The sequence below is a fragment of the Dinoponera quadriceps genome, unplaced genomic scaffold, assembly GCF_001313825.1.
Source record: "Dinoponera quadriceps isolate SergipeBrazil2010 unplaced genomic scaffold, ASM131382v1 scaffold1169, whole genome shotgun sequence".
NCBI lineage: Eukaryota > Metazoa > Arthropoda > Insecta > Hymenoptera > Formicidae > Dinoponera > Dinoponera quadriceps.
Genome location: NW_014555522.1, coordinates 446237 through 469359, shown reverse-complemented (window position 1 = coordinate 469359; position 23123 = coordinate 446237). Strand labels below are relative to the sequence as shown.

Here is a 23123-nt window from a genome sequence, read left to right as displayed (position 1 = left end):
TTAATAAATCGCTTAATGAATTTATCGCGAAAAATACCAGAATCGGAATTTAGTCCAGGATTTATGAATATCCGTCTTAAAATCTAATTTAAATCTCGCAATTGCTATTTTTTACATCTATTAATGTTCTTTGGGCTACAATTCTATAATCTGCTCATACTAACTGTTTGATATTCGCTTACCTCATACATTTGTAGTTAAGCAAGTTATACATAATTAAAATATATTGAAATTAAGATTGAAGGATAAATGCAGATCAAATATTGAGGTAAAATACCGAATATTAAATAACTCTTTAATAAGTCTTTCTTTAGACCCAATATAGACAAAATGGCAGTAATCATTTGTAATAACAAGGTAAAAATAGATGATATAATGTTATATTTCGAGATTCTCCATTGGTTCTTTAAGTTTGACATAATTTGCAAGGTTAATAAAGAACAAAAATTTCGACTTGTGTTTTTAAACTCTTAAAGTGAATCATCGATGCAATGAATAAATTTTTATTCCGCACCTGAAAATACATCACCTCGAAAAGCTGGCTCAACTAATGCTGTCGTGCCAGAGAATACACCGTGTACCGCACAACGAACTTAATAATAATACGAGACATTTGGTTCTTTAGCCAGCACTTTAGTACAATTTGATATTTACGAGGCAATATTTCAACTTTACACTCCGCCTAACACGCTGATTTATTGTACCTGTGGCGAGAAAAACGATGTATTTTCGTTTTCCCTTTTTTTTTGTTAACTTGCGCTTTATACGCTAACAGGATTTTCTTACAGAGCTGTGCATTCGCGCGATACAGACGAGGAGAAATCGATATTTCCTTCTTAATAGGAAAGTATAAAGTCTGATTTCGCCTGCATCGCTGTGAGGTGGTGATTTATGGGCAATGTATTTGGCAAAAATTCTATTCGCGAGCCATATACGCGTATTTAATCCTCACATTTTTTGCATTATCTGCCGTTTCGTCCGTGTGAATGATGAACTTTCGAAAAATAGGAAATATAAAAATCCGGAGCAAACATAAACCTCCGGTTATACCTGCAATGTGAAATGGCGACGAAAAGCTAAATATTCGACCTTTTTGACGACTAAATCGACCTGTGATACTCACTTACCTTCCGATTGCCAGGCGATGAAAACATCAATTCGCTCAAAGATTAAAAGGAAAAGCTAGAAAATATACTTAAATTACTGAAGCGAATTATCCTCTTATTTGTAGCATTTAACTCGGGTCGATGCCACTAGTTTTATAACATTGTTATCGTCGCGATTATTATTACGTTAAGCTTGCCCGTTATTGTTCGAGCTGATTAAAAGCTCTGGGCTAAATCGCGTAACAAAATTCGTTTGAAATTTCCCAGCGCAATCGTATAACGACGATATCAGATCTACCAATTTTTTTCCCTCTTTTCACCGAACTGCCGGGTGATGCCGAATAAACGCAGGGGACGCTATCGTCGGTGAATGCGTCGCAATCTACGTAAATCGGAGCGGAGATTTCATAGCCCTGACATATTTCACGTCAAAATATGCAAATTCTCATTCCGCAAAAGTACGGCACGAAATCGCAACGGCCGAAACGCGAAGTAACGCCGGCGGATGCGCGTGTCTTTAACGCGACCCAACAAACATCGCGTTTCCGTCCGATTGCAAAGAGCGCTTCTTACGTTTCTATAGCGCAATTATTGTATATTCGAACGACGGATTTTTTCCGGAAGCATTTCGCAACATTCTTGAATGGAGAAACTGGGGAAAAAGAGAAAGTGAAAGAGAGGAAAAGAGATACGAGATAAGCGACAGTAATCTAATGTTCATCAAAAAATATCGGTTTTATATTCGACTATTTTGTACACATGTACGAATAAACTATCCCAGAGATAATAATTCGTACAAAACGTTGATTCCTCTACTCTATAGGAGAGTACCGTGTGTCGGTAAATTTGAAACGAATCGGCAAACGGTCAACGAGAAGCTCCCGCAACGACGCTTTTCGAACAGACAATACTGAATATAGACTCTATGATATACAACGATCGCTCTTCCTTTCGAGGTGTATAACAGTGATATATATACACACATATATATATAGCTTACTTTCTTGCACCGTAACAATCGTGCAATGGAGGTACAACGTATCGAGCCGTATGAGACAGCTATCAGATTAACCTACTGACCGGTTAATTAACCGATGCGATTGCTCCAACCCACCGTGGTTCTTCTCAACCAACGACTATAAAAAAATCTAGATCAACGTAACGACTCGCGATAACAAAACGCACGTACAAAAAAATTCTAACGTATGAGATAACGATTACTAATGGTATATGCAAATAGAGAAATATCCTCGAAAAAATGGTAGACGATCCTATCTTTGCTGTTTTTACGAGAGAGATCGAGTCTGATTGCGTGACGTGAGGTGAAGGAAATGGCGAGTTCAGTATTCGACAGTCGAATATTCGTCTTTGAAAGAACACTATGTGACAAGGAAAGAGAGAAGACGAGAAAAGATGGAACATAAGCCGGACTACGAGACTGCAGGGAGAGGGGGGAAGGAGGTTCGATCGCGGAGCAAGATAAATGAAACGGCGTGATCCGCGTGACTTCCTTATTCCACGTTTCCCACCGCTTAGTTGCCGGAATCCTCCCGCTTCAGCGCGCCCTGTTCCTCCAACATCGCTTGCAGTCCTTCGGGGAATCGTCCAGCATCCAATTCGTGTCCCCACTGACGATACTGCAGAAAAATAACAAATGGCGGTAAAGGACGCGCGTTCCGCTTCGGCCGGATCTTGTTCGTCGTGGATGTAAGTCGTCGTGGCTGGACCCATGGAGGGAGGAGGAATCGGATGGATTTGGAAAGAACTTTCGTGGACGCGGGAGGAGCGCTTCTTGCCGGAATTCTTTCGTCCACTCTTCTTCGCGAACCCGTGGCACTTCGTCGATATATAAGAACTTCCACCGGCGAAACGACAGCTTCTACTACCGGCTATTGATGTCAAATATTTTCAGAGCACTTCGTTAACAAGCAAGTTTTTTTCGTGCAACGGGGAGAAATGAACGCGCAGCCAATCGATAGTCAACAGACAAATAATACGACTTCTTAGCTCTTCGAACATTGTACGAGCGAGACCAAATATCCTTCGTCGATCTAACCTATCGTTCGAATTCCATTAAAAAAGAAAAATAGTACAACGCCAGGATTTTCGTGTGAAATTATTTGCGAAAATATATATTCTCTATGAAAAGATTTCTCTATGAAGAGAACGAAATCACTATTGAACGACCATAAGGAATGTTCTAACAAATATGAATATTTCTCTTTCGATAGAAGTAACATAGACGCGAATATTCCTAATCGTATTGGCAAAGAGCGATCCTTTGTACTCCGCCAGAACGTTGCACCATCGTAAGTGACTTGATTTGCGCTTCGAGGAGAAGGTTTAAGAAGGCAGTGAGAAGGGTGGTGAAAAAGAGGAAGTTGCGAGATTTGCCAGCTTTCGACAGATTTATCAAACCTTATTCAAGATGCAACTAGTTCTTTCAATAAAGCTATCGGTGCGAGTAAAATTTATTGTTAACATGTTCATTTCAGTACTCGATACTCACAATGTTATCAAGTCATTCTCGCTGACGAATTTTTCTCAGAGAATATCCCAGCTTCTCTCACCCGGAGAATTCTCCAATTCTCGTTCATTTGTTTATGAAAAGGTTTAAGAATACAACTCACCATTTCGAGCTCCTTCCGCAAAGCGAGTACCGCCTTCTCTCTATCGGCTACGAGCTCCTCCAGGTACTGATATCTCAGCTTCTTTCGAGCACGGCACTCCCTCGCACTCTGCCGGCTTCGTTCTGCAACAGAAACAGCAAACCCGCGAAGGTGAAGAGACACGAATTCACATTAGTGCAAGAAATCGATACATGCAAAGCGACCGATGAGTCGATCCCTCGCGAACGCGAAAGCTGCGGCGACGCCCGGCTAAAGTTTCGACCGAATTCGCGTCGAGCATAAATTTCTCTGGTTTTCGGCGTCAGGTTGTGACACATAATGGCAAGCCAAGTGGCGGACATATATCACCGGTCTACAAGAATTCACGATTTAATAATGTCGCATGGAACGCGGCAAGACGCATGGTAATGCCGCGGCATATGCGACCGAAAAGCAGAAACTTTCGCACGGTCGACGTTCACGATAAAGTATAGTTTTGTTCGGATATAGGGGCCGCCGAATAAACGTTTTGCACGCGCGCAAACTCGAGCGAATTCAAGCGAATGCGACAAAAAAGTGAGATTGGAAGTCGTGAAACGGTACAATTCCAGATCGTGAGGATCAGAAAGCTCCGAATTTTCGGATGCGAGGTTCTAAATTTTTATCGGTGCATCGATTTCCACACGACTTGTACTATGCGATTCTCTCGGACACTGAATTCTCAGATTTTCAATCCCGCGATTCCCGCGTTCTAAGATCCTCGCACATTCCGACGACGAGATCGCCGACATTCGCGAGTTCGCTGATTACGGGGCTGCGTGGAACCGTAAGTTCAACGTCTATACTGTCCTACGGTCGGAGGGGAATGTCCGAAGTTTTAAGATTGTTAATTGTATGTTGAAACGGCAAATTTCTTCCTCTTTCCCGGAAAGTCGCGCGAGATACAATAAATTTCCGCGCACGCTGTCGTTCATGGCTCATCGGGCCCGCCTTTTACGCGGCTATAAACGTCAAGCGTCTCATTGCGGATTTTTAAGGGACAGGCGAATTTTAGCGACCCGTGGCCGATTGTCGATCGGTGCGACCTTCCGTGAATTTTATCGGAAAGAGATTCGTCGACGTCGATTGGAGCTGACGCGCGCGATCGGCGTGGAGTCGCGTCGCGCCGCATCTAGGAAATCGATACCAGCGCGCCGCGGAAATTAAGCGTTCTCGCAGAGTCAATTTGTGGCTCCATTTGGGATCTCGTTGTGACGGCCGACATCTGGACCGAATCGAGGCACTCTGAACGGGTTTAAATAAAACCAGCTCCCTCGGTCATGTATACGGAATAAAATGGAGCCTTCGAGTTCGTTCGCTTGCTCGCGCGTAAACTGAACGCGCAAGAACGGTGCCGGGAAGTGCCGCGCGCACAATTTCCGTTGGCACGTAGGGTGTCGCGAATCCAACGGATGTCCTTTTAAAACCACGACCGAGGCGCGAGCTAAGGAAAATGAGGTTGTTTTAACAGCGAGACGTCGACAGCTACGGCGAGTTATTCGATGACGAGAATTCAAGTCTCGACATTACCGAACTATTAGGTGTAGATAACAGAGTCTAGTGTTTCAATTAACACCGTTTCTCTCTGGATCTTAATAGAAATATAATTTAAACTTCAACACGCGCGTATCAAAAGATTACCGCGGATAATGGTTACCAGCCGAAAGTTCCCGCCGAGGAAAACATCGGCTGCGAATTATTTGTAGCCGGAAACAAGTCAGGTGATTCCGGGGGAAAAAATGCCCTATAGATTGCACGATGCGCTGACGGAGATCGGAAAGAACCGGATGGCAGGAGAGAGAGAGACGGAGGGAGCAAAATAGCGCGCGCGCGCGCGAGAGAGAGAGGTGCGATTATAAAGTTTCCTGTTCCCGAATGAGGACCACGCGTTCCAGAAATAACCCCGCGAAATTACTCGCTGCGGTCTGTGCAACAGCCAAGCGGCACAGCATCAGCGGCGGCAGGGCGAGTTAGTTTCACCCATCTCCTCCGCCAATTCCACCTTCTCCTTTCCGCTCTCTCGCCTTTGTACCGCTCCCGAGCCCCATGCGACTGCAAAACGGCGGAATTGCAAAATAGCTGAACGCCGTGTTAGAGTAGTACATCGTCGGCACCGCGACGGTAATCCTCCGGCTCGTCGAGAAACGACGGAGGACGATCGCCGTCGTGGGATAAGCCGCGCATAAATATTCATTCGTCAAAGGGATAAGCATTGCCACAGCGTGTGCCGGATTCGCGTTTTCAAATGGCATCGACACGACGTTACGCGACCTCCCGGCGACAACGACGGCGCGTTATCGCTACCGCTATTAAGCACTTTAATCAAGCGGCACCGTCGAGGAGTGCGTGCGTACAGGAGAACGGTGAATCGTATCCGCCGTGTCTCGGCCATTAGACAGCCCGCGCGTCTTACGACGGGAATGATATCTTTTTATTGCACGCGGCTTTTTACACGTTGGATTTCAGATCGCGGCGCGGTGCCAAGTCGGGCTTGTCGCCGAACAGATAAGCTCTGTCATTGACCGATACCCGCCGGAGTTATTATTTTTACGAGTCTCGTCTTTCCTCCTTTAACAAGCGCTCGAGGATTCCGCGCGAGATACGTTTTTCTCGCGGTGACGATAATTCGCAGAGAGAATAATTCTATTCAAGACCTAAAACGGCGCGCGCTTATACAGCATGTGACATTAACAAAAATTTCCAATTATAATTAGCCCGAGCAAAATCGATAAGCCATAATTTATTGCGTTCTCTATATGGCAGCAGCCAATTAACGCATCGGACAACAGAAATGGAGCAAAATGCAATCGGATTAATAATTATTGATTATAATCATTAAGTGATCATAATTAATAAGTTATAATTATAATACGCGTGTATCTAAACATATTGAAATGTTATAATTAATGCAGGAATAATCTCTTGGAGCTAATACAATTGGTGTTCACGAATAAATTATGCGTGAGCCGCGTGCATATTGCAAAATAATTATGTTGCAATTTTAGTGAACCTCTTCTTCTGGAACACAAACAAGCCAACAGCGAAAAAAATCACTCAGTTACGTGCGAAACGGCGGCGAAAACAGAATGTTCGAGCAGTTGTGCCTGGGATGTCGACAAATACACCTGTTATGTCGTAGCTGCTCGTTCACGTCGAGCTATACACTTACCGAGCTTAGCTTTCATATCGGCCTTGTCCGCCGCCTTCCTTCCAGGCTTGCGTCCCCTTTTGCCCCCCTCTTTCCGGTCACCGCGAGATCCCTCCTGCAAATAAAACGACAAGACAGTTAATTACGGTGAGACCGTGACGTGTCTCATAAATATTGACAGCTACGGGCGAATCATCGGACGTCGTCGTGCGTCTCGCGTGGCCTGTAGCGTCGGGATGAAAGAGATCATCCATATCGTTTGGCAAAACCAATCCATTTTGCCCGATGGCTTTTGCCGTTCAGCGTTTCGCGACTATATGGAGACTTCGATAAATAATGCCACGGCAGGCGTTCATAATTAATGGTCCCGTGGATACACACGCGCGCAGGCCGCGCCGCGGTGACAAATCTTGCGCGAGGAAAGCCGAGACGGTATTAAAAATTGACGCGTTGCAAAACGCGGCTGGATTATTACGCGCCCTAGCGAAACGAAAGCGCGCCATGAATAATTCGCCGCGGGGTAATTTACGATTCAATCAGCTCGCGGTCTCTTCCACACTCCAACGCGCGTGCACTCACACACACGCACAAAAGGCCGTCATAATACCGCTTGATCCGCAGCGGAGTTTCGCCCCCGATTAATATCTTGAGCGAGACACGGCGATGTCGTTTTCAATGGAAACAAAAGCTCATTGTGTCGCCGAGAGAGAAAGAGAGAAATCGAGCGAGAGAGAGAGAGAGAGAGGGGGGACCGGAGCCTCCCGTGAAAAGCTCGGGATGAAACCATCTCCGTCGATCGTAAACGCAATGGGAGGAAGTGAAGGGCGCAATCGCGGTCGCAACGAATACAACGCCCTTCTTCGCGATTGCACACAAAAGTGCAACGAGTATCGTTTAATATCCGCGCTGCCGAACGATGCCTGATAAACGTCCACTTCTCACCGCGAGACAGTCACTCAGCCCTTGAGCTTTACGATCGTCGTAATCCGGGCTCGTTAGACAAGAGAAAGCTTCAAGCGGAGCGACGAAAAGACGCAAAGATGACTAGACAGCCGGATCGCAATCCCTTTGAGTTTTCTTTATTTTGTGACTGTAACTTTCGACTTGGTGTATTCCTTTTTAGCGAAATTCACAGGCTTGAGGTGATCGTATTTGTGCGCGTTTTAGCGCACTTACTTTTGCAACGTGCTGTCGCTTTATCACAGTCTGTACATACATTATTACACACGAGCGTGTAAATTATCGTCGAAATCGCGTAATCAGAACGTCGCGACATTGCGTACACCTTGTAACGAGAAGACTGGCCGCGCGGCCCCTCGTTTATCGTGCTCGGGTTAATATTTATGTAAAGTATACGTTTGTCGCACGCAAACTAACCCAAGTTACAAACGAGAGGGAGGGAGCGACGTAATGCGGAAAACAAGCGTTCGCGCGCGCGAGAAACGCGGAGAAACACGAGACAATCGCCCGCAGGAAACAATCTCGCGGCCTTGGAAGCGTGCGGAAAGTCTGGACCAGACGAACGCGAACGAATGAGGATGCGCGCCTGCTACACCATCTTCTCGATTCTCGACGTCCCCCTGCGAGAGCGGTTAAAATTTACACGTCCCTCAGGCACGGTTGTTGCATACCGCGGCCCTCAGCTATGCATACGCGCTCAGGGGTGACAAAATACAAATTCCGCCCCCTTTTAGGACCGCTGTTTACCTCCGAGCTGTCCTTTCCTCTCAATCCTATCTGATATTAAATCTCCCCGAATCCCGTTTCCTCCCCCTGAACCTCCCACGTCCGGCTTCTTTGGCCAGTTCTAAACCACCCTGCCGTCGTCCACGGCGTCCTCCTTCTCCTTTTCTCTCTCCTTCGAAACCAAAACGTGTCTTTGCACGAGATAATCGCGAGTGGATCCCCCCGCGCGCGCGCGATAAAATGCAGAAACATCATAACTTCGAGAGCGCTTCGTAACTTCGGACGTGAAAATTCGCTCAGACGATTACATGATAGTTTGTAAATTGAGAACGTGGCGTGCGCAAACAGAGGATTGTTCGTTGTTATATTTTTTCCCCCTATCATTTTTTTGCCACGCATCGCGATGCAGTTACACTGTAGCGAGATATATGCGATAGGGATGTAAACATCTCGTTAACGAATGTAATATATCTCATGATATTCCCGGCAATATTGGATTACGCGCAGGCACTAGATTTTTTTTTTTTTTATGAAAATCTACAGTCAACTTGTTATTCTGTAAAAATTTAAACGCTATCCCAATTATTGCGCAGAACCACCCAATAACTCGAACAAAACTTTCGACAAACGAGCTTCCTAGTGAGTACACGGATAATTCTCTCGTTAGCTTCGAGCAAATTTGATCAGCAAATAAGAAAAAATCTACGATGAGCACAATTAATGCTGAAGCAAACCGCGAATAATAATTCTTAAATAAATTTTCTCCAAACCAACGGTCATTTGTTCCGAGATACGCTCCGTCGTATTTAACGCAAAATTATACGTGTGTCCCCAAATTGACTTTCCCCTTTTGACCATTGCAGTAAACAGAATTAATTTTTAATTGCCAGTCGCGAAAGAAATGCACATAAAAGCGGAAACGCGGGGAGAACGTGCGCTCACGTTAATTGCAAATTGCGGCTAAACAAAAAATAGAGAGTGTCTTGCAATTAGTCGACCATGACGCTCGCTTCAAAAGAGACCGCTCGGGTGAAAGCGAAAAGCATAAAACATCCAGCGATGAATCACCTTCCGTATCGAGTGCATTTTCGCGTGAATACTTTACCTTCGACGTTAACCGGGTGTCGGTGCCGGAAAGAAAAAAACTGTGCAATAATAGATGTCGACCCTTTAACGAAAGATACAAACAACAGCTTTTAAATTATGATTATTATAATTATAAAATTTCAAGTAACTCACATATCATTACCGGTGTATTTATAATATGTTGTTTACGCGAGTACGGGTCATTATTGTCTCAAAGTTCATCGCAAAGAGTCACTCCTACTACAATGTACAACGTTTTTCATGTAGGCGGAAAAATAAGTGCGAAAGTTCGCAGTTTGAACACCTTTACGATCACCATGAAATCATATCTGGGTCACGGAGCACAGACGATTCGCCGCTATAAACCCATCCGGTGTCCGTCAGATATTGCTGATGTTGCTGTCTACTTCAGTACCTGTCGCATACTCGCGCCATCCACGTGACACGCTCGACACGAGCGGCGTATAGATTCTAATCCCCGTTCCTTTCCTGCCCGCGTACGACAACCTATCGACGACCTGATCGACGTACATCCGATCGACGAAGAAACAATCCCTGCGCTTCCGGAGTTCGACAATCGCCACTTACGAGCGCCGCTTCGACGCGGAAAGCGTTTCCACGTTGGTCGGAGTAAATGCGAACGCGTGCATAATGCACCGGTAAATGGCGTGCCAGGAGATAGAAGAGAGAAGAGAGGGTATCGTATCGTACGGACGGAAAATTTACATAAAGCATATCCGATGGTTATCGACGTGCGAAAAGCGCATTCGATTACGTTTCTTCGTATCGTAATATGTGTGGATACCGCGACGAGATGTCCTTTCGATGGTTATTGCGCTTTCAGTGCGCAAAAACGGAAAACGAACGAAATAATGTTCAATCCATGAAATTTGATTCGCATCGAATTATTCAGCACATATTTACCTCGCGACACGGTACATTATTTTATATTTCAGAATAACAGATGCATTCAAAGCAAGCGGACTTGTTTTATCGACGATACGTTTACTCGTGCCACTAACACGTTCCGTGATGTCGGAGATTCCTCGGATTAAGTGCTCGATTAAGTGCTTTCGCATTTTTAAATTGATAGATCTCTCGCGCGAGATATATTCGCAAATCGGGGATACGTTGCGCGTCCCGTCGGTGTTGTAAAACGGATGTACAAGGTACTAAATCTCCCCCTCAGTTCTTCTCTCAAACACACGTGAGATTATGTACGGTGTTTTACTTATACCATTGAGCCGAGGCCATTTTCATGGAGTTCGCGATTTTAACGGCCGTCAACTATCTAAAGAACGAAATGTAAGGTTCCGTCGCACGGACGTAAAATTTTACGATATTCCTCTGATATTTCTCGTTGTTATCAGGACAAGCATGCGAAGCAATGTTTCTCGTTTAAAAAGTAATTTCAATTATCTGAAACTCGATTACTTGATGCCGTTACAGAAAATTGGACACGGTCCACCCCACCGAGACGCAAGTTTCCAGAAAGGCAATATCTGTTTTAATCTCTCTAATTTGCATTTACGGGAAAGAGAGACAAAATCTGTTAGTGCATTATCGGTGTTCTTCGATTTTCTGCGGCTGAAGATTATTAAGAGATAGAACTCCCTTTTGTAAGCGCGCGTAAGAATACTCCATTGCGACCGTGTGGAAAACACTCGCACCGTCCGCCAGTTATTTTCATTTGATCGCGACAATTTCGAGATTACATCGAGTTAATATCCCATCTTTCAGGAAGAAAGACCGAATCGGATCGTGATAATGGCAGGAAGGCAAAGGCGGTAGCCTACTTTATAACCTGCGAGCCCCTCCGCGTGTAACGCTTTCACGCCGCTTTCAGACACCGCGTACTTTTTACAGGAGGAAGCCAACCGGTCTAGAAAAAACGTATTTGCACTAAAAGCAGCGTAGTAAAATGTCATTATCTCTCATGGATACATTTACTGCACTCGTATCAGCCGCACGCTCAAAAACGTATAAAGAAAATATTTCTGCTAAAAGGCGAACGCGCACGGCGTAAAAGGGGTCCGACATGCCGGACTTAAGACTCTCTACATACCACTTTAACATTAATCAAGCTCTCCGGGCAAGCACACCTCAATGGGAACATTTCGACGTCACCTTGCCGGCGGTTACCGGATACTCGATACAACGTCATTGTGTGTGCATGCGTATGTACCGGAGTCCGGATGCCCGTAAAGCATATTGCACACAATCGGATGGAGACGCAGCGACACGATCCTCGCCGCCGTACGGCCGAATCTCCTTTATGCCTTCGGGCACTAACACATATGTCCGTTGGCGCTAATCTGAGATATCAAAGCCGGCGCAATCTCGGTGAATTAAATCTCAAATAAAGTGGAAATTCGTTTTATAGAATTTTAAACTCTGCCGCGTCGCAGCTCCGTCACGCTGCAGATACATGTAACGCTGAAAACTGTAAGGTCTTGGAATGAAAAAATAACAAAGCAAAAGCGAGACATGATGCAAGGAAAACATGTTCTAACACGAGATTCGCGTTGCGAATAAACGCGAAGGTACCTTCAACATTGTCTGCAACATTGAGAGACAGGCTCGAGTCCCACTGGCTTTACAAAGCCGAATTCTCGCCGAAACAACGAAGACATCGGTCGTGCGCGAAAATGTTAAACGAGAGACTACTTTGTAGCTGTAAATTAAAACTGAAAAAATATTCCTACTGGAAACTGGATTACCAGAAGACCCAATCCATTTGACTTCATTAAAATTTCGCTCGGTCTATCCCAAGCAAATGCAGAACGCTTTAAATCCGCTCAAAGATTACTCTGAAATATAAATAAACCTCAGTCCTTTTTCAGCAGACGGGCATTACCATCTTCGCCATGCAAATTTCCAAATATGTTAGTCCATCGTACTCTTATCTTCTTACCGGTGGTCGTTAAATCGTGCTTTTAGAAATTAAAAGGGGTTGCGACGGCCGAAAAGATTGAATCGACAATTTTTCTAATCCTGTCGGTATAGCCGTGGAGAGAAACGGGCGTTTCTCCCAAGTTTACACGAGAATTAATAACGAAAAGTGCAGATGGATTATATTACATTGCAAAATCAAACTAACGATGCTCCTTCTCTCTCTCTCTCTCCCTCTCTCTCCCTTTCTCTTCTTCTTCCGCTTTTCCCTTTACTGTTACCAGTAATTTAAAATCCCGAGCGAAAGACCATTCATTAGACCGCATTCCTAGTTCGCGCTCCACCACCAAATGAGTCTCAGGTGATCGCTTTTCGAAAGAAAACTCTTTAATTACGACCACGCCATCGCCGTTCTACCGCCCCCTCCTTCCCCCCTCTCATTCTCCCTCTCTGCTACGCCAGCTTTTTCGAATTATACGATACTCTCGAATTTCGAAGGAGATACACGTGCTCGCAATTAATTTTCATTATTAGCCAAATTACTCCCGCGGCCTCTCTTAGTGTGACTTCCTCAAATGCATTAACTACACCTTGCGAGCGCAGCACTGTTTTGCTCCTCCTCCTCCTCCTCCTCTAGAAGGAGTCGTCCTATTCTCCGTCACATCCTTGGCGTTTCTTCTCGCACACTTACGTGGTTTGAATCACCCGCATTGGGCCCACTTTTCTTCTACGCTCTGCTTCCGGGATTATCTCTTTTTTACGCTCGAGTTCCCAGCCGAATTCCAACGTCGTTTGACACGGTCTTATTAGCCCAGTTAATTTTAATTGCCTCAGTAACCGTAAGCCCGTTTGCGTCGGCTAAGTATCGCTATTTCGTTCGTTTTTTTCTCTTTTTCCTTATCTTTTCCCTCTTTTTGTCCCTTTTCCTTTCGCTCCTCTAACAAGACGGAAACAACCCCGGGAATATTACAGTGAAACCAGACGACCGCAAAAGGCAGCAGACGCGCGCGAAAGAGGGTAACAGTTGGTTTTACTAACTTTTTTTTCTACCTTATTTAAGACTGCGTACATGGCGGAAAATGGACGTTAGACAAATTGGACTAAAGTGGGCCGAAATGGAACAAAGTAGACATAAGTGAGGGACAGAGCATTTCAGCGTCGTGGGGTAAAAGCCGGTTAGTTTTCACATTTTAACTCTTTCGTCCCGGACTCTCATTTCGTGGAACGAGTTGCGACTAAAATTTCGCTCGAACTTTTCTAATCGACACGATGTGAATCGCCTTGATCTACGACACGTGGAGATCCCCCGACGACAAAGACTCGCGGCATCCAGCGATCAACGGCACGTCATTTCATCGTCGCGCAAATAATGCGGGTGGCTGTTCGTCCTCCCACGTCAGAGACTCTGATTAAAGCCGCCAACGACTCTTCTCGATTTAAATTCATGCAGGTATAAAACTGGAGGGACGTAAAGATCTCGCACCCCCGGGCGAATTCGCGCGGCCTGTAAAATCTTATAATTTTCGCCGGGCGTAAACAGCGAATTTACGGCGTGCAATTTACCTAAGTTTTCATTAAGATTTCGCAATACGTCGCGCTGAATACGCTCCCTCTCTCGCTTCGCGCGTCGCCCCCGCGCGGTGTAAAGCGCAGGAACGCGGTGAATGCACGGCCGAGGAGTTGTCGGATTCACCGCGCCCACGACCTTATTATTACCTTCATTCGATGGTTGCGCAATCCCCTAGACCGCTCTCGCGACTAACGCATTTTCCCCGGGAACGATGCAACGGCGTGCGCTTATCTGTCTCGAACAGAGGATTATTTTCGTCGACCCAGCATTCATAGACGTATTTAGCTCCCCCGTCGCGTCTCGTCCATCCGTCGGTCTGTAAGACTTTTTAACTATCCGCATCAACTAAAAGCTTTAGCAAAAGTTACAGCTTACGGCCCCCGCCGGCGGCGATTTTAGAGAGCGGTTAAGAGGATTTCGACTCCGAGGAGCCCAAGTTCGACGACGCTTCAGATACCCGGTTATGTTCTTTTAAAGTGAAATGTTTGTGCTTCCGGATCCTGCAGATGGTCGTGTGTCAGTAATGATAGTTATAAATTAAAAACGCTTTCGAGAGAGAAAGAGAGAGAGTGGCGATTAACTTCATTTCGGTTTCATGTTGTAAAAGAATTATATCATATCGCGTTTTCCGCGCGACAATTTCACGGCATTTTCCTTCATACCGCGCTTTTTCTCTCTGCTACCATTTAGAATCGACGTCACGACGACTTGCGACGACAAAGCTGCGAGAGCGTTGGTCTCCGGGCGTATAGTCGCGGCTTAAAGCTTTCTTGAGCTTTTCCAGGTCATTGTTCGTCCCGACTAGCGTAACCGGAAGAGAGCAGGAGGCACGGAAAGAGGCGGAGAAAGGTCCCTCGTAATTTTCCAGCCGCGCCGCTCCAGCGACGTTATGTACAACAATGGACGGGGATGTTCCGTGAGCACAATGGCTAGTGCGAGCGAAATCATTGCGTGAGCGCCAAAATCGCGTAAATTCCGTCGCCCCCGCTGCGCGTTTCGCGTATCACGCGCCAAAAATATGTTCTTATCTCGGTATAAAATTAGAATAAAAAGCGCATTCTCTGGCATTTCCATAATATTCTGTAACTAGAGTAGAAAAAATTGGAACGAAAAAATAAAGGGGGAAATTTTCAGGACGAATTTATAAGTTTCGAAATTATACGACGCATAAGGCTAATAAAATTCAAGCTATCGCGATATTCCATGAATAGCATGGCGAATTGTATCGCTCTCGAGTTTAACGTTAAACCCATAACTGTGTATTTGTTACCTCGTCCGCAATTTTGTTCCTATTGGCGATATTAAATAAAATTGTACACGAGCTTGTGCGTATATCGCGGAGCGAATAAAGTGCGCAAAATTGAACGCAACATTTTCCCGCTCTCGCATACGCGGCCTGATAAGGGAACAAAGAGAACGCGATTGGATTTATGCGATCGCATTCGTCCGCGTCGCCGGCAATAATTTATGAAAGTCAAACGACATAAAGAGCGCACGCATGTGCGCGCGAAAGAAGACGGAGATTCCGACGACAGAGAGGAATATCTCGGAATATCTCGGAGGCGGATATAAATTTTCTCCCATCGTGTCCCGCCGACGTCGATAGTAGATACTACAATCGCCGGCGCAATACGCGCATAAACGAAAATAAGAATGATTCAGCGCAACGCCGCAACACGAAAGACAATGAACCGGCAATGTGCGCACACGTTGGATTGCAACGAACGGCGCGCGCCTTTGCGAGTTTCGACCTTTTTTCCATCGAACGATGCGCGAATACAACAAAGAGGACTGTGTAAAATAAAATAATTCGATAGAACCAACCAAGAGATTTCATGCGAAAGTGCTGCGCATACACACGCACAAATGCCTGAGAAGAACTTAATATACTTATATTCGCTACTTTAACATTCGTTCCTTTAATACGCCCGTTCTTTTATGCTTAAAGGAAACGCGGAAGTCCTCGGTAAAAAGCATAGGAAATAAATATAAGCCGAGGGATTCATGCGACTTCGCCTCGTACGGATTTGCGTGTTGCTGCTGCTCGAACTTTTTAAATAAAAATGAAGCGTAGATTTCATCGGCAAATTCGAGATGCGACAACGTGGGCTTCAAACGAGAGGATTGTTTATAAGAGCCGAACTTGTCCGGCAACATCGTCACATATTGCGCTAAAGATATTGCATCTGCCGAGAGGCTCTTTTTGCACAATACTGGCAACATCTGGCGCGTTTCTCGTGATAACCTGGCTCGCTAGAGATACGGGGACGGAACGGTGACGGCGCGATGAGGACGCGAGGATGCTCGTTACGTTACTACCGGAGCAATGCACGTCGGTGTAGCAGCAGCAGAGCACCTTGAAGCTGTACCACCAGTGATGGTAATGATAACGAGAACGATAACGCTTACAATACCGACAATCGCCGGAACTACGATGGGGATGAGGAACGTTAAAGTTCCCTTGAAATTTAGCAAAAGAGAGATGACGTTGCTAGATAGTCGAACGAGTACGAATTCTCGGAAACATTTCCTATTGGAGAAATTTCAAACGCATACGGGGTATCTCTTCCCTACAAACTGTCGAGTTGTGTAATACATTTGAATAAATAATTATCGTTTAAGAAACTTCCGAGAGGAATTTCAAAGAAAATAAGGGCTCTACGAAATCAATTATAAAATTATATTCTTCCATCAATTTCAAGTGGATTGACGATTGCGTACACGCGTCGCAGCGAGACCGTGCGATACGACACGCAACCGCAGAGTTCCGCGTAAAATAAAATTGCATCATACATTGTTATCTTTTTCCCTTCTTCGTAGAGAGAATTGCGAAGGTTCCCTCGTTCGTTATCTCTTTCCTCTTTCTCTCTATCTTTCTCTCTCGCGATTCTGATTAAATGTTTTTACCGCGGGCATCGGAGCGTTTCGTAGCATACGCGTCGTCGGCGATGCCTGAAGAAGCGTACGAAGGACAACGGCGATCACGTACGATCGTACGACTTCCCGCTCGAACACGAAGCTTGTTTCTAAAGACGTGGTTCGAAGAAAATATCGTAGATTCATTAAACGACATCGTTACTTCGACGCCTTCACCTTAAAGACCCTCAATTACCTTTCGACCGACCGCGTCACCATATTTTCTTGTAATGTAATTTCATACAATTGTTTCAAAACTGAAGCACGTCCTTTCGATTACGAATTTATAGATTTTTTTTTTTTAGAAAAGTTTAGATAAAATTGTCTATCTTTTTTTCTTAATTTCTAATATCAGGAATACAATTCCACAGATTCCGATAACTTTAGCGCCGTGGTACAAAAATGTCCCAAACTAAATCCAAAATCTACCAAAAAGCGAAAATATTAAAAAAATAGTCACATTAAATCATGGCGTGAAAGTTACGATCGTAATAAATACAAAAGTCAAACGGATGGTATCGAATAAGTATGAAGGCAACGAGTCGAGTAGGTACGAATTAATCGATGCTGCAATACGCAGATAAGACCACAGACCACATTATCACATTAAGTGCAGATATTTTTGCGCTGAACCAACGCGTACATGAATATGAATGTTAACATATTTGAAAAAAACCTGATTAGTTATATAAACTAGATCAATGGTAACTTTGAAGAGAGATCATTTGAAAGCGTAAGCTAATCCATACAACATGCAAGAATCAAGGACATTTGTTGTTTCGCAAAAATATAGACATTATATCCCGTCTCCAGTTTTTCAGAGTGAACACTGAGCACGTCTCTGATCATTGCTCGGTAACGCCGTGGAAATTAATCAAGCGCGAGCTTAATCGATAAAATAATAAGACGTGTCCGGAAGTAAATCGGCCCAAATATGATTATATCGCGCACTTAACTTTACATAACGGTATCGTGAACTTTATATAACGGTATCGCGAAGAGCGATCTATTCCAAAAATAGTCTGCAATTATTCGATGCTGCGCACGAGCGCGTTTCGTATAATTTTTCGCGCGTAGGAACAGCTGGCTGAAAAAAATCGCGAACGAGGACAGTTTCGGCGTGGCACGACGCGAGACGCGATGCACCGATATATGCGTACCGCTGAATTGCGCAGTAGCGTCGCGTGTGGGCGACGCGGAAGCCCGTGGCGCGGCGGGCTCCGAAATCGACCGGATTTCTCGCCGGCGTGGCGGCGTCGCAAGTGTCGCGACGCGAGTGAGTTACGACGGTCACTGGCAGCACAACGAGCACACGTCCCGGTTTCTCATCGAGCGTCGCGACGAGAGAACGAGAGAGCGCACGCTCACGTCGCGACGACACACGGACGGTGCATAAGGGCTCCGAGTCGCGAGGAGCGTACAATACGCACATGTGCGTACGAGGTGTCCATCGCGTCCAACACGGAACGTGCACACGCGACGAACGAGAGAGCGTGGTCAGCGGAGACGTCGCGACGCTGTCAGGATACGTGGCGAGTCGCGCGGAAATGTACATGAGGAAACTTACCGGTGCTACGCGTCGTGCGGGCTCTGTCAACTGCGCAGTTCACGGGCTAAGAGACTCTCTTCAGGGACGTGACGCGCGTGGCACGCGCCCGCACCACTGCGATCGGCCGCGATGAGAACGCGGGGCCGATACGGACGCCACCGCGCGATGGCTCACGAAAGCATGCGGTCATTTAAATCGTGCCTAGCCGACTCGGATTAGAGTTCGATTTGTATAAGAATTAATACCCTTACGTATCATCTGGAACAAGTGCCTGAGCGCTACGTTTCGACTGCAAAAACCGCCCGATATCAATTCTCGCGTGAATCTCCTCCGGTATCGCGTATAGCTACGCACTCGTTTTCCCGGAACCGTGAATTCGGAAGAAGCGTTTGGTAAAAAAAAACCGATACGTCGCGTAATCTTACCTTAAGTCGACGTTACGGTTCGAAAGAGGCGTGCGAGACCCGGAATATAGGACGACCGGACAATGGAAGAAGTGAGATCCGAACGATGGATTTAAATCGCGGCGGCGCGCTGTCAGCTGATCAACGTGCGACTGAACGCGAGCGAGACAACGCCATCGTGCAGGGCGAATGGAAGACCGTTGACGGGGACCGCCACCTGCCGCTTGGAATTCCAACCGACACGACAGGCGCCAGCTCGACCGTACGAACAAAACATCAAGCCAGCTAAACGACCACCCCTCGTCCGCCCGACCCCCCCTCGCACCCCGACCTTGTCAAAACGAGCGCTCACGACTGCTCGATCTCGGACTGTTCAGGACAAAGCAATTCGCGGGGGTCGTTGGGTGCGAACGTCCGCACGCGAAATCGAGAGCGAAGACCACGTGCGTCTTCTTTGCACAACATGATGTAACCCCGCCGATCGTAACACTAGTCATTTTCCACGGGCAGGTTTGCGTCAAGCGCCACGAGCACATTGTCAGCGCTCCGTTCGCTCGCTCGATTGGAAAAAAATGTGCGAACTCACCGTCTCGTTCTCCACGATGCACATTGGCATCTCCATGCTCTGTCACGACGCACGACGCTCCTTCACGTAGAATGCACCACGACCAGCTCGTAAACAATAACACAGGGTGGCTTCTTCCTCCCGCGATGGCGGTCGTCCGTAACAGTTCGCGACGGCAACGTGTGTCTGTTTACAAACACTGCAAGGTCACACAGCAGCCGCCGCCTGCCCGCCTCCCCCACACTGCCTCCCTCCCACATTTCATCCCGCTGCTGAGTCGTGTTACGTCACGCGACCGTTGCGACGCCTGTACGCGGGAAAAGTTAACTTCCCTCCGGGACGCGCGGCCGATAAAGCGGAATGCCTGAGACTAACTTCACTTGAAGATGAAAGATCGAGAGGCCGGTACTCATGGTCGGGTCTTATATTTAAGACCGTCTTGAGTTCATCTTTAGATGCTTCGTAGCGAATGAGATGAGCCGTAAAGCATCTGAAGATGAACTTAAGACGGTTTTATTTGTAAGATCCAATTATGAATGCCGGTCTGAGATTCCATGATCTATATTCTGAACTCTCTTTTATCGATAAGTGTCTTAAATGTAGCTTCTCAAACAATCAGGTGGTTCCTAAACCACTTTCAGAGGCGCTTTTATCGAATAAAGGAGAGTTCAAAATCCGATCTATAAGTATAAATATCGACCGATGACAGTTATCAGGAAAACAAGATATGAAGAATAGGAGATTTTGATATTTATCTCAAGTGTGCAGAGCACGACGATGCTTCTCACACTCTGTGTATTGTATTCATTTGTCCCCGTGTTTCGACAGTTTTTTCCCTTATATTTGTTTTAAATCGGTCGTTAATATCGCGAGTAGGCCATTACGACTCGACACGCAATAATCGCAGTGTTTTCCGTCGCTGTGTATATTCTATCGATACTTACCAATTTGTCCTTTGGCGTTTCTCCGTCAAGATGAAGCAGTTTGAACTCCATAACGGCCATAACCGCACTCAGGCGAAACGCACGAACCTTCATCTCGGCAATCCAACTCGCGACTTTTCCACGACTATCACTCCAAACACACGAGGCTCACACACTCCCGAATCCGCGCGCGAAATTTTCTGCTTCGGCGTGTTAAAATCGCGCAAAATACGGAATAACTTTTCGAGTGCAAACTATCGCGTCGCGATCCGTTCCGGAACTGTCGTCACGGTGTAACAATCGCGATTCTCGAAGTACCAATATGCGAGATACTTCACTCGGTACTTCGGACGTCCTGTTTTACAATGGTCATCCCTGGTTGTACCTCGACAACTTCGTCATGACAAAGATTAATATTCTCAAATAATTTTATTTTTCACTTTTCAATAAAAATGAGGAGAATATGGGCCAAAGGCACGTAACTTGTTTTCGGCACTCCTGGTAACGATAATTCGCATGAAATTCGCGAAATTCTCAAAAGTGTAAATAACAATCTCGAGGCTTCTTACTGCCACAACATATGAACGCACGAAGGTTGATACAGCTATCCCGAAGTGCAGTTCATCTTGCAAGATGTCCACTTCCGTTCCGGCTACTCGATAATGTTTTGCTATAACTATCGTCCGAAGTTCGCTCACGACACTGCCGACGCGAAAATCACTTTCGACAAGACGAAACCACGAGAAATACGGAATTTCTCGAGTACAACCTACCGCGCTGTAGCGTTTCGCTGTAGTCCGTTTCAGAACTATCGCCATGATGCAACGATTGCGATTCTTGAAGTATCATATGCGGGATACTTCACTCAGTACTTTACTTTGAACGTCTTGTTTCGCGACTTTCATCCCTGGTTGCATCTCGACGACATCTTGTCGTGACAAACGCATGTAACTTGTTTTCGGCGTTCCCAATGAGAATTCGCACACGAGACTCTTAAAAATACAACAGTACTTCCTACTGCCACAACATACGAACGCACGAAAGTTGGTTCAGCAATCCCGAAGTCTTGTCCCGCAAGGTGTTCACTTCCACACTGACTATTCGATGATATTTTGCCTTAACAGACCCGAAACTTATGAAATATTTCCATGCGAAACTCACCTTCGACGAGTTAAAATCGTGAAAAGTTTGGAGCAGATTTATGAATACAAACTGTCGCGCCGTCATGATTAGTCAGATATTTGCCGCGATTGAGATATTCGAAGTAGATATATTAACGCTCTCTGTCACACGACGATCAATTTATTTACTGGAAACCGCGCGATCCAAGGTACATTGAGAAATAAATATTCGAGACAATCTTTATAAAAAAATCAAAATATTAAAACATCATTAGAAAATACAATCGCTAGTCACCGCGTGTCTCTGTATTGTGATATCAAACGTTAGCGATCGCAGTTCACGTCGTAGTAATTTGAAAACATTTTGCGACATTTTGTCTTTGTCATATTTTTTACATGTTAATTATTAATACCACACGTGAACGAGTGTCGGGAATGCCGAATCCAATGACAGGCGATCGTCTTAGCATATTACTCGATTTGTGCGAGTGTGATTGATACTCATAACCGGCGTCTATTACTTCGCGAACGAAACATGAGCTACACGACAAAGTGCAAGAACATTCGTTTCTATTTGGCGGACGAAGTGCTTCGAAATTTATGGCTTCCAATACGCTTTTCCGTATAGTTAAGTCTGCATCTTTAACATCCTGAAATTGCTGTTGAGTCATTTAAGTTCGAAGAAACAAGCGAGCTTCTATCGTTTTACCCTGAATTTTGGAGCCATTTCTTGTCCGTTGAAGAAAATGGCAGATTCAACATTAATTTGTTGTTGCTATTCAAAATGTTAAACTATGACCATTGATCATCGAGTTTCTCTACACCGGATGTAAAGTCAAGAAAGCCGATAAAATGGACGAGAAGAAATCGATAGATTCCGAGTACGAATGGATTCTTCGAACTTTCACGAATGGTCTCAATGTATACATGACGATGATGCATTTTATATTTTATGACAATTTACAATCACAAAATTCCGGTAAGCTCAGTGACAAATTAGTATGTGAAAAATGAAAATCAACAGCATGAGCGCATAATTTATAAAATTACAGACATTTCGTGCTTATCGTACACGATATTTATGACGATGTTGGATCTCTTCGCATACTGTATCTACCAATGATCAGAGCGAGATTGTAAGCAAAATGGAAAATCCCAATGAAAGACAACACGATATATCACATTAATTTGCCTATGATATAGAAAAAAAGGGTAGAGAGAAAAATATTGTATGACCTTTTTTTAAAAAATATTCAAAACTTATATTTTAAGTCGTCTTAGTGAAAATTCTCAATGCAGAATTGTACAAGACGTTTTTAACCGTATTCTAAGTATCATAAGAATAAAATGGGAGGGGTGGGTAAAGTATACGGTATATATATATATATATATATATACACACATATATACATATATATATATACATATACATACATACATATATATATATATGTGTGTGTATATATATGTACATATACATACATATATACATACATACATACATACATA

At 45.1% G+C, this 23123-nt stretch overlaps 1 protein-coding gene across 2 annotated transcripts; it reads right to left on the bottom strand.

The window, feature by feature from the left end:
• Nucleotides 1–1817: 1817 nt before the first annotated feature.
• LOC106744587 (cAMP-responsive element-binding protein-like 2) lies at nt 1818–19765 on the bottom strand. Of its 2 annotated transcripts, none has more exons than XM_014619498.1 (4): nt 19592–19765; nt 6924–7017; nt 3737–3858; nt 1818–2743 (listed from the first exon to the last, which is right to left on the bottom strand). In XM_014619498.1, the coding sequence occupies exons 1-4, from the start codon at nt 19625–19627 to the stop codon at nt 2639–2641; spliced, it is 357 nt and encodes a 118-aa protein (XP_014474984.1). In that variant the 5' UTR covers nt 19628–19765; the 3' UTR covers nt 1818–2638. The 2 variants fall into 2 exon arrangements, with proteins under 2 accessions (XP_014474984.1, XP_014474985.1); XM_014619499.1 differs by lacking the exon at nt 19592–19765 and adding an exon at nt 14283–14303.
• Between the last annotated feature and the right edge of the window lie 3358 nt (nt 19766–23123).

Coding starts and splice junctions, on each gene's coding strand:
- LOC106744587 (XM_014619498.1), bottom strand. CDS start 19,627: ATGGAGATGCCAATGTGCATCGTGGAGAACGAGACG. Junction 7,018..19,591: donor GCATCGTGGAGAACGAGACG/GTGAGTTCGCAC, acceptor TTTTATTTGCAG/GAGGGATCTCGCGGTGACCG. Junction 3,859..6,923: donor CGATATGAAAGCTAAGCTCG/GTAAGTGTATAG, acceptor TTTCTGTTGCAG/AACGAAGCCGGCAGAGTGCG.